The 11,350-nt window shown below is 32.8% G+C and overlaps 1 protein-coding gene across 1 annotated transcript; it reads left to right on the top strand.

The window, feature by feature from the left end:
• The first annotated feature begins 7,895 nt into the window (after positions 1-7,895).
• Positions 7,896-10,556, top strand: LOC137825205 (uncharacterized). The gene is made up of 3 exons (XM_068630877.1): positions 7,896-8,060; positions 10,022-10,170; positions 10,232-10,556. The coding sequence occupies exons 1-3, from the start codon at positions 7,896-7,898 to the stop codon at positions 10,554-10,556; spliced, it is 639 nt and encodes a 212-aa protein (XP_068486978.1).
• The last annotated feature ends 794 nt before the right edge of the window (positions 10,557-11,350 follow it).

The raw sequence follows: 11,350 nt of genomic DNA, 5'->3' as shown, positions 1-11,350 counted from the left end.
TTTTAAATTATTACATAAGGGTTCTGTATGTAACTTGTTAATTTTTTTTAAAGTATTACCTATGGATGGGATCTAAATTATTACTTATGGATGGTATCCGTATGTAACTTATTAATTTTTTTTTTAAATTATTACATACGGATGAGTTCCGTATGTAACTTATTAATTTTTAAAATTTTATTTTTTGCATGTAACATATTTAAAAATTATAAAAACCGTAATATATTAAAAAATAATTTATAAACTTATATTATTTTGTGAAATATATTATTTTCTTTTAAAAATTAAAATTGTGAAAAATGTAACATGCAAATTTATTAACAAGCACTCCATAACTAAATTTAATATATCATTTCAGTTATTACATAATCAATCCGACCAATTTATTAAAATCATTGCAATATATATTTAATAATTATAATTAATATATTATTTATTTCCCAATCTAATTTTATTTTAAGTACTCTTTTATTATTATGTTTCAATAAAATAAAGTTTACAAGGTGACTAAACTAGAAATATACTTAAAAAATATACATCTTACATTAATTAGTTATTACAAACAAGATATTACAATAAATTTAGTTTATAAAAATATGAATACATAATTAAATTAAAATAGTTATTTACTTCTAATATGATAAATATTATTTATTTACATATGACATTTTTTAAGATAATATATGACTTAATTTTTATATATATTTTGTATCATATATCAACAAATAAGGAAAATAAATATTATAAAAATATAATTAAAAATTAAATAAAAAAGAAAATGTTACATACGGATTATCCGTATGTAACGTATTTGAAAAAATGAAATAGAAGAGCAAGCACTTCAGCTTGTGGTCAAGTGAACCCTAAATCACAAAAGAAGCCGACAGCACCACCAAGGCCACCTTCGAGTTGTTAGCGACCACCACCATAGCAACCATCTCCACCGCGCAACCGGTACCACCACAACAACCGCCAGTGCCGCATCAACCGCCATCACCGTAGCAACCGCCACCACCGTCGTCCTGGTTCGGAGAAGAAGCACGAACGCAGTCACCGCCACCATCACCATCGCACGATGTTTTGCATCCAATGGTCACCACTGCGTTACCTTCTCCGGTCAATCGCCACCACCGCCGCAGTCATTCAGGTTGATGGTTTATTTTTTGTTACTAAGCTGGAAATGTGTTGGGCTTTGATTTGTGTTTGCTTTTGTGTTTCACCACTGGCTATGGAATGTTTTTGCTTACTTTTTTTTGAGGTGGTATTGGTTATGTGCATATGTAGTTCATTCTTTGTTCTTTAGTTCCTTTTTTTTCACATTTCGTTCTACTTAAGTTGGTTCTTGCTTGTGTTGACTTGGAGATTGAGTTTGTGTTCCATTTTCATGGTTATTTTTGTATAGATTCAGCTGCTTTAGAGGTTAGAGGTTGTAGGAGGACTGTTACATGGAACTCAAAGCTTCTTTTTGTACGGATTGAAAGGTTAGATTGAAGAGTTCATAATGCTGTAATAATTTGAAGAAATTGCATAAGATATGAAATTTAAAAAAAATTGCATGATTTGATATCCGATAACTCCAAGTTGTTTTGGGCAATTTTCATTGATTATACTTATTAATTGATGTAGTTGCTTGTTAATTGATTATAGTTATTATAATGAAATGTTGTAATAGCCAATTTGTGTGAAACAAAAACATTATCCAAATTTGGATGACTTATGGAAATCCATATATGGTTGAATTAGGCAGAGTTTGTAACACGAACTCTTACATGTTCGTTTGTAACACGAACTCTTACATGTTCATTTGTAACACGAATCCTACATGTTCGTTTGTAACACGAACTCCTATATGTTCGTTTATAACATGATCTCTTAAAAAATTGTTCACTTTTTGTCAATTGCTTTATGAACAGAACATGAATCAGTTTCCATCATATCGTGCATGGATGTATGATAGGTGTTATAGAGGAAAAGGTGCTTTGATAGAGTCTTTTATATTGGGAGTTGAAGAATTTATAACCAAAGCTTGCCAAAGAGAATGTTATCAGAATGATGGGGGAATACGATGTCCATTTAGTAAGTGTGATTGTACAAGAATTTTGGAGGAAAAACTTGTGAAGGTTCACCTCTACAAACATGGTTTCAAATCTAATTATTGGATTTGGACTGATCATGGTGAAGACATGGTAGAAGGTGACTTGTATAATAACGATAATTGCATGGCTTTGGGAATAACTGGAGATGCACACAATCAGTCACAAGATTACCAAGTTAGGTTGATGGAAGACATGGTGTTTGATGCTCTTAGGCAACAAGAGTCATTACGAGTACCAAATGTAGATAACATGGAAGAGCCTCCAAACGAAGAAACTCAAAGGTTTTATAAGCTTTTGTTGGATGCAAATACGCCATTGTATGAAGGGACATCAGAGTCCAAATTATCAATGTGTGTCAGGCTATTAGCTTGCAAAGCCAATTGGAATATTCCTTACCAATGCTTAGAGTTTATTTCAAAAATGCTTTTGGATGCAACACCAACCAAAATAGGTTTGTCTAAAAGTTATTATGATGCAAAAAGGCTAGTGCCGAAGTTGGGATTACAGGCTAAGAGGATTGATTATTGTGTGGATGGTTGCATGCTCTTCTATGATAACGAATACGGTAAAAATGATGGAGCGTTGCTTGAATGCAAATTTTGTCACAAGTCAAGGTATCGTCACCACAACACCGGAGCAAGTAACAAAAAACCAGTTGTTGTAAAGGCAATGTTCTATTTGCCAATATTCCAAGGTTGCAAAGAATGTATGCTTCAACACAGACTGCGGGACAAATGACATGGCACTATGATAACAAAAGCAGTAATGGTGTTTTGTGTTATCCATGTGATGGCAAGGCTTGGAAGCACTTTGATACCGTTTATCCCAATTTTTTTGTGGAGGCACGCAATGTGCGACTAGGTTTATGCTCTAATGGTTTTAATCCATATGTGCAAGCATCAAATGCACCATATTCATGTTGGCCAATAATTGTGACCCCGTATAATCTTCCTCCTAAAATGTGCATGTCTAAACCTTATATGTTTTTGAGTTGTCTCATACCAGGCCCATTCAATCCAAAGGCGGGTATTGATGTATTTTTAGAGCCCTTGATAGACGACTTGAAGAAATTGTGGAGTGGTGTCCCAACATACGATATTTCAAGGAAAGAGAACTTCATGATGAGGGCAATGTTGATGTGGACGATTAATGATTTTCCTGCATACGGTATGTTGTCTGGTTGGGTCACTCATGGTAAATTGGCATGCCCACATTGCATGGAGCATTCAAAGGCATTTAGATTACATCATGGGGGGAAATTTTTTGGTTTGATTCGCATCGTAGATTTTTACCGAATGATCATGCATTTAGGAGGAACAACAATGCGTTCAAGAAGGGGGAAGTTGACATGGATCCTCCACCACCTAAGTTCACACCTACACAAGTTTGGAATAGAGTAAAGACTTATCCTAAAGTAACTGAAAGTGGTGTGCAAAGAATACATGGTTACAGGGAGTGGCATAATTGGACAAAAAGAAGCATCTTTTGGGATCTTCCATACTGGAAAGACAATATATTAAGACATAATCTTGATGTTATGCATATTGAAAAAAACTTCTTCGATAACATCTTTAACATTGTCATGAATGTCACTGAAGACAAAGGACAATGACAAACAACGAATGGACTTAAGTTGGTATTGTAGGCTAAGAGACTTGGAACTTAAGTCTCATCCTAATGGAAAGATGTTGAAGCCAAAAGCAAATTATACACTTGCAACAAAGGAAATTAAACATGTGTGTCAATGGTTAAAAGATCTTAGGATGTTTGATGGATATTCTTCGAACTTGGCTAGATGTGAACAAGGGAAGGGTGTTTGGGATGAAAAGTCATGATTGTCATGTGTTACATACGGATTTATCCGTATGTAATTACATACGGATTTATCCGTATGTAATTACATACGGATTTTGGATCCGTATGTACGAATTACCTACGACAATTTTACATACGGATTTTTGTCCGTATGTAATTCGTATGTAACTTTGTCTTACATACGGATTTTGTGTGTTACATATGGATTTTGACTGTATGTAATTTGAGTTTTTCTTGTAGTGTTATAACAATAAAAATAAATAGATTATCATATAGGTAAAACATTAATTGCAAAACATATTTTAAATGAAAGTATGGATGATGCCATTATATGGGATGATGTCATTATTTGCAAAAACATATTTTTTTCTCAACTTTGTCTCTGAACACTCGAGTTATATAAAAGTTAACTTATAAGAAATTATCCAAAAGTTAACTTTATAAGAAATTATCTGAAACTTAAGTTAAGAGAATAATAATAGCATTTGTAAGAAGAGTATAATAATAGCATGAGAGTAAAGATAATTGCTTAAATGAGTGTGTTTCATTTGGTCAATATTTGTATTTATAAAAAAAATTGTCTCTGTGTGAATAATGTGAGCAATAAAAATGTATTTAATTTTCTTATATACAATTTTTTTTATCAATCAAATGATCAGACTCTTGGGTATTATATAATACTGAATTTAGTTTTAATAATGGTGATAATAGGAATGTTGGACTTATGGGAGTAAGTGATCTATTTTAGGAAGAAAATTAGTTCTCGTTCATTAAAATGAAATCTAATAAAATAATTAAGATCGACTTTTTATGAGAGATTTACACAGACTCAACATTTTATGACAAATTATTTTCATTTTACATTGTTGTAGCAATTTCATGTTTCCGTATGTTTCAATGTAATGACTTTAAATGAGTGTTGAATGTTGATCATCATGAACAAAGAACTCCGTGTCTTTTTTCCTTTATTCAAGTTTAAGTGTTGAATGTTGACCACCATGAACGTGATTTATAGGAACTTTACCTAAATGGTTGAGATTTTTGAAAGCTTTCAAAATCTTATACCAATATTTTTCTATCATTCTTACAATAAATACGTTAATGTTCTTTTATCCACTGAAACACAAATGTAAAGTCAGTTGGGTGCCACTAAATGGTGCTCAATATGACTTCCTTCTACCTTCTACACCTCTTTGTTAAAAAAATTAAGAATAAATTCTTTAAGATTAAGTGTTTGCCCTAAGATACTTGAAAAATCTTTGTTGTTCTATCTAAATTTCACATCGCAGTTCCCCTTGAAGAGAAACAAAGAAAAATACAAGAAGGGAGAGTTGAATTGTGTTTTAATTAATTTTGTAATCTTTTCGTAAGTATTGTCTAGTGATGATCAATCAAAACGATTGTTTTGTTTGACAATTTGACAAATAAAGGATTTTGTGTTTGATAGAGTACCACAAATGCAACTTTACTACTTAACTGGTTTACTAGACTAAAATAATTTTCAAATACATATCATGATACAAACCGACAGATGACTAAAGTCGGGTCGTACCAAACCACGAGACAACATCAGTAGAAGAAGAAGCTATAAACTAGAGCACATAAAGTTCTTCCTGCTAGTCTTCTTAAATGTTTAGAAAATGTTGTAAATAAATTTGGGCTCACTTTGGGGGTCCAAATAGCAAAGATAGGCTAGAATAAGATACCATTAGCATAATAGGGGGTGTGGGTAGCATTTTAGCTTGTTCCTAGTCCATTTGGAGGCATTTTGACCTAGTTTCTAGAAGGACAAACCTATGATGCGGGATTGACTTAGTCAAACCCTAAGGCTGCCAGTTTTTTCCCTTTTCCCACCCTACCCCTTTAGCTTGTTCTCCAAGGTTCCTTCCCCAATAAATAGGAGACCTACCTAGTGTATTTTACAAGTGAGTAAAGTTACTATTCACAAAGTATGTTAGAGTGTGTGAGCATTGTCTCCCTAAACCTTTGTCTTATCTTGTGAGAAATTGAGAGCTCCAAAGTGGCGGCATTCACACTTATTTTGGAGCAAATCACCAATCCAAGTGGCGTGTTTCACCTTCTCAATCTCATTTCCTAAGTTTCCTTTCAATCATCTTTTTCCATTCCATTTCCATTTCAATTTTCAATTCCAAAATATGTCTTGTTCTTGTTTTTGTTCCTTTTAATTCCTTTCGGTCCATATTCTTGCTCACCTTGTGTTTGTTAAATTTCCGCACAATATTTGACATTCATCTTCACTTTTAATTGTATTTTTGCTTTGGCCTTATGGAAATGAACATTCACATCTACTTAACACTTGTTAAGTTAATGGCCAGTGGGATTTTTCCTTAGGTTTTCACTCTTTAATTGTCTTAAAAATCTTAATCACAAATATCAAAGTGTCACCTAATGATCAATCCTAAAATCAACTCACATCATATCCTCACAAAAACTCTCATTTCCAAGTTAGTGCAGATGATAATAACATGTAATGTAAAGGAGATAATAAAGAGAAAAATTGATGCAATCCAAGATGATGGATTGTAGAACTTGAATGGAGTGGCAGTAGAATAGAGAGAGGTTTGCATCATGAATGAGAGGTTTTGGTGAGATTGGAGTAGTTTTGGTGCTAGGAAGTAGAAATAGGTTTGACCAACTTTCTAGGGTTTACTAGGTCTTGGAGGCTCGCTATCAAAAGGAGATTTGGGAGAGAATGAATCTCAAATTCAGAGTTCTTTATTCAATCACTAGAGCAAAAAAGCCCATTTACAACACCAAATACACATTGCTTTTAGTGCCAAATGTTGTCCATCAAAACGTGGTGCATTTTGTAAATTAAAATGAGTGTAAAATGGCGATTGTGGGTGAAACCGTCATTTTAGACCAAAGCGCCTTGGTATAAAACGGTGATTGTGGGTGGAACCGTCGTTTTATACCAATCGCTTTGGTCTAAAAGGACAATTTCACCTACAACTGCCATTTTATACTAAAGTCGCACCTTGGTCTAAACCGACTCCCTAATTCGAAGCGTGCCACACACGTTTTCCTTTTTCGTTTGTCTTTTCGCTTGTTCTTACTCTCAAACTCTCAGTTTCTTCATCTTTGTTGCGACATTCTCCATATTGTAAGTTATTTTTCCTTCACATTCACTCATTGCATTCTCCTCCATTGCTTATTATTTTTTTTATTTCTCTTATTGGTTTCTTTCCTCCATTGGTGAAGGTTTTCTTGGCTGCCATCACTGTTTCATTGGTTTCTTTGCTGGTTTCGTTGTCGTTGCCCGTTGTCACTGCCTTCACACACAAGTTTGGTGGTGTTTTTAATTTTTTTTAATATTTCTTTAGTATTATTAATTTGTATATTTAGTATTTATTATTAATTTATGTTATGTTAGTTGTTAGGTTAGAATAGAATTATTAAATTGTTAGATTGTAAATAGATTTATATTATTTAGTATTTATAATTAATTTAATGTTTTTTAATTAGATTATAAATAATTTATTGATTTTTAATTGATATTCTTTATTATTTATAACTGTAATTAAACTTTTTAATTTTATATTGCATGAATATTTATAATTCTTTGATATGTGTTGGTATTGAGTCTGGAGTGTTCGACCATCAATAATCGATACGTGTTTGTATTGAGTACGGGTATGTTCGACCCTCGACAAACGTGAGATTTCACACACATTAGTGAACACTTAAATGACCATTACAGAACATAATGGATCGAGATTGAATTAATTTCGTTCGCATAAGTTATAAGTATGAAAGAGGAGTAGAAGAATTTATGCAATTTACACAACGTAACAGCCACAATAGTAGTCATGATGGAGTAAAGTTTAGGTGTCCATGTGTTAATTTTTTTATGAGAAGGAGATTGGATGTTAACAAAATCAGGGAGCTCCAACATGGACATGACATGGTGAATTATTAAATTTACCAAGTATTTCTGTATCTGAAGAATATGTGGGGTCCACCATGGATGATGCAATACATGGTGAAGTACATGATGATCGATTGGAGGACATGATTTGTGATGTTGGAGTTGAGTCTTTTATAGAAGCGCATGAATATGGAAGTATGTCAAGCGATGCAGAGACTCCATTGTATCCTGGATCAACTAACTTCACACGGTTGTCAAAGGTGTTAAGATTGATGAATTTGAAGGCAATAAATGGATGGACTGATAAAAGCTTCATGGAAATTCTTTAGTTATTGAAGGAGATGCTTCCAAAGGGAAATACTCTACCTAATCGTAATTATGAGGCCAAAAAGATTCTTTATCCAATGGGTATGGAGTATAAAAAGATACATGCATGTCTGATAAATGTCAAATTTCAGTAATATTTCATATTAAAATATAGACACTCATGAGTATTAATTGTAAAAAAAATGAAATATTTCATACTTTTGACAGTGCAATGCACTTGCCGTAAAAAATTATCAAGTTTTTGGTGTCGTTGTCGGGGAACAGTTTGGTTTTTGAGTATAAATTCCTAAATATTGTGAATATTATAACTGTTTTTATTTTTTGTTAATAGTTCTTAATTTTTGAATATATTTGTTTATTGTGTTTATATTTGTTACTGTTTTTATTTTTCTTTATTTACAATTTTTTTTATTGTGTTTATTTTGTTTTATTACAAATTTTTTTTTATTTGATTTTCTTTTAATTTGGAGATCTGCTTTTATTTTTTTAATCTCTATTTTGAATTTATTTTATTTTTATTTTTTTTAATTTATTTTCAGATTTTTGAATTTATTTGTTTTTATTTTATTTTCAAATTTAATTTGATTTTTTTTAAATACTTTTTTTACTGCTAGTGAATCCTTGTGCTAACCTTTGAATTAACTGTCTTATATGATATTTGTTGATCAAGGATGATCTTGAAGCTTTGATGTCTCCAAATCCATGGTGTTTGATGAAAGGCTAAAGTTGTTGTGTGGGTGGGTGGGTTTTGGGTAGAATATTGTGTAATTCACTCTTTGTTTGAATCTAAAACAGTTTGGATTCAAAACCTTTTTGAAAAAGATTGTTTTATAAAGAAGTGGAAAACAACCTGTTGTTTTGTCGTTTCAATCGGTTGTTTATCACTTTGAGGTTTTTGAAAAGGGTTTGAAACTGTTTGACTTGGTTGAATTTGCTGTCAAGCCAATTCAATTGGTTGTTTCGAGGATTCAACCGATTGTTTGTTGAAAATCCATAACATAATTCCTGTTATGTTTGCAAATCAACTTTAAATGTTTTCTAAATGAATAGGCTCCTGCTTTAAATGTTTTAACAAACTTTTGGAGTATTTAAAAAGGTTGTTACACTTTCTCAAAAATTGATAATAGTTTTGAGACATTTGTGAAAGTGTGAAAACAGATTTGAGTTTTCAAGATTTGCATTCAAGCTTTTGGGTTTTCTCAAAAAAGTGGAATAGGATTGCAGTAATCTTTTGATTTGATCTTCATCAGGTGTAATCCTTTTTGTATCTCTTGTATTTCTGAATACTGGTGTGTAAGTGCAGAATTAGAGGGTGTTCTGATTTTTGTGGTGTTTGTGTGCCACAGGAAGTGTGTGACTTGAGGTGTTCAAGGTCACTTCTTTGGTGGTGTGTTTGTAATCTGGATTTTGATTGCATAGTAGATATCCAGTGGTTTCTGGGACTGGATGTAGCTCTTGGGATAAGAGTGCACCAGTATAAATTGCTTGTGTGCTTTTCTCTTACCTTGAACTCATTTAAATTATGCTTTTAAGTTGTTTTTAACTCTGCTAATAAAACCAACCGATTGAATCGCAAAAACAACCGGTTGATTTTCTGATAATCAACTTAAACAGTTTTTAATTGATTGCTTTCTGGATTTCTATATTTGTGATTTTGTATTGAACTTCATTATACCTTCAAAGTTTGTGAAAATCTTTTATAAACAATTCACCCCCCCCCCTATTGTTTAAGGCCATATATTCTAACAATTGGCATCAAGAGCTTGGTTCTCGAAAAATATTCAAGTTTGATCCTAAAAATTATTTTCTTATGGTTGAAAAATTACCCTTTGGGGAGGGTGCTTCAATAAATAGACCACCTTTGTTCTGTGGTTTGAATTACCAATTTTGGAAGGTACGTGTGAAGATCTTTATTGAATCTCTTGATAGAGGAATATGGGATGCAATTGAAAATGACCCTTTTATTCCTAAACTTGAAAAGGATGGTGTTTTTATTGATAAGCTTTGGTCCCAATGGATTGATGATGAAAACAAAAGAGCAAAGTTTGATTCCACTGCAAAAAAATATTATCACTTCTGCCTTAAATTCTGATGAGTTTTTCAGGGTCTCTCAATGCGGATCTGCTAAGGAGATGTGGGATACTGTAGAAGTAACTCATGAAGGAACTAACGATGTAAAGAGGGCAATGAAAGAAACTCTAATCCAAGAGTATGAGATGTTCAGAATGCTTAAGGGAGAATCGATTGCGGATGTGAAAAAGCGGTTCACTCATATTGTCAATCACCTCATGAGTCTTGGAAAGGTCTTTGACAAAGAAGAGTTGAATATCAAGATTCTCAAATGTCTTGATAGATCTTGGCAACCTAAAGTCACGGCTATCTCAGAATCAAAGGACTTGACATCTTTGAATACAACCTCCTTGTTTTGAAAGCTTAGGGAGCATGAGTTGGAGATGAATAGACTCAACATTCAAGAGAGTGAAAAAAATTGTGAGAAACATTGCTTTAAAAGTTGCCAAGCACAAGAATAATCAAGTTTCAAGTGATGAGAGTGAGGGAGAAACTCTTAGTGTGTTGTCCAAAAAGTTCAGCAAATTCTAGAAGAAGAACCGCAACAAAGACTCCAACCAAGAGAGGTATGTCAACAAAAAATCTAGTGATTTTAATGCTAACAAATATACTTGTTATAGTTGTGGAGAACAGGGGCACATAAAGGCAGAATGCCTAAATAAAGAGAACAAAGAGAAGAAGTCAAGCAAGAAGGAAAAGAAGTCAAAATAAAAAATAGCCTACATTGCTTGGGACGAAAATAATGTCTCTTCATCAACCTCCTCATACTTGAAAATGAACCGCAACAAAGACTCCAACCAAGAGAGGTATGGCAACAAAAAATCTAGTGATTTTAATGCTAACAAATATAGTTGTGGAGAACAGGGGCACATAAAGGCAGAATGCCCAAATAAAGAGAACAAAGAGAAGAAGTCAAACAAGAAGGAAAAGAAGTCAAAATCAAAAATAGCCTACATTACTTAGGACGAAAATAATGTCTCTTCATCAAACTCCTCATCAAGTAAAGATGAAGAATCTAATCTGTGTTTGATGGCCAAGGAAGAGGATGATCCAAGTAGTCTAAGTTCTTGTACTTCTTTAAATGCTGAAAATTATAGTCAACTTCTTCAAGATTTTAAAGAAACACATGAGGAAGCTAACCGATTGGCTCTCT

The sequence above is a fragment of the Phaseolus vulgaris genome, chromosome 8 (genome assembly GCF_000499845.2).
Source record: "Phaseolus vulgaris cultivar G19833 chromosome 8, P. vulgaris v2.0, whole genome shotgun sequence".
NCBI lineage: Eukaryota > Viridiplantae > Streptophyta > Magnoliopsida > Fabales > Fabaceae > Phaseolus > Phaseolus vulgaris.
Note: the sequence above shows the minus strand (reverse complement) of the source record. Positions and strands in the feature narration are given on the sequence as shown.

Coding starts and splice junctions, on each gene's coding strand:
- LOC137825205 (XM_068630877.1), top strand. CDS start 7,896: ATGGATGATGCAATACATGGTGAAGTACATGATGATCGATTGGAGGAC. Junction 8,061..10,021: donor ACTTCACACGGTTGTCAAAG/GTGTTAAGATTG, acceptor CAATTTTGGAAG/GTACGTGTGAAGATCTTTAT. Junction 10,171..10,231: donor GATGAAAACAAAAGAGCAAA/GTTTGATTCCAC, acceptor TGAGTTTTTCAG/GGTCTCTCAATGCGGATCTG.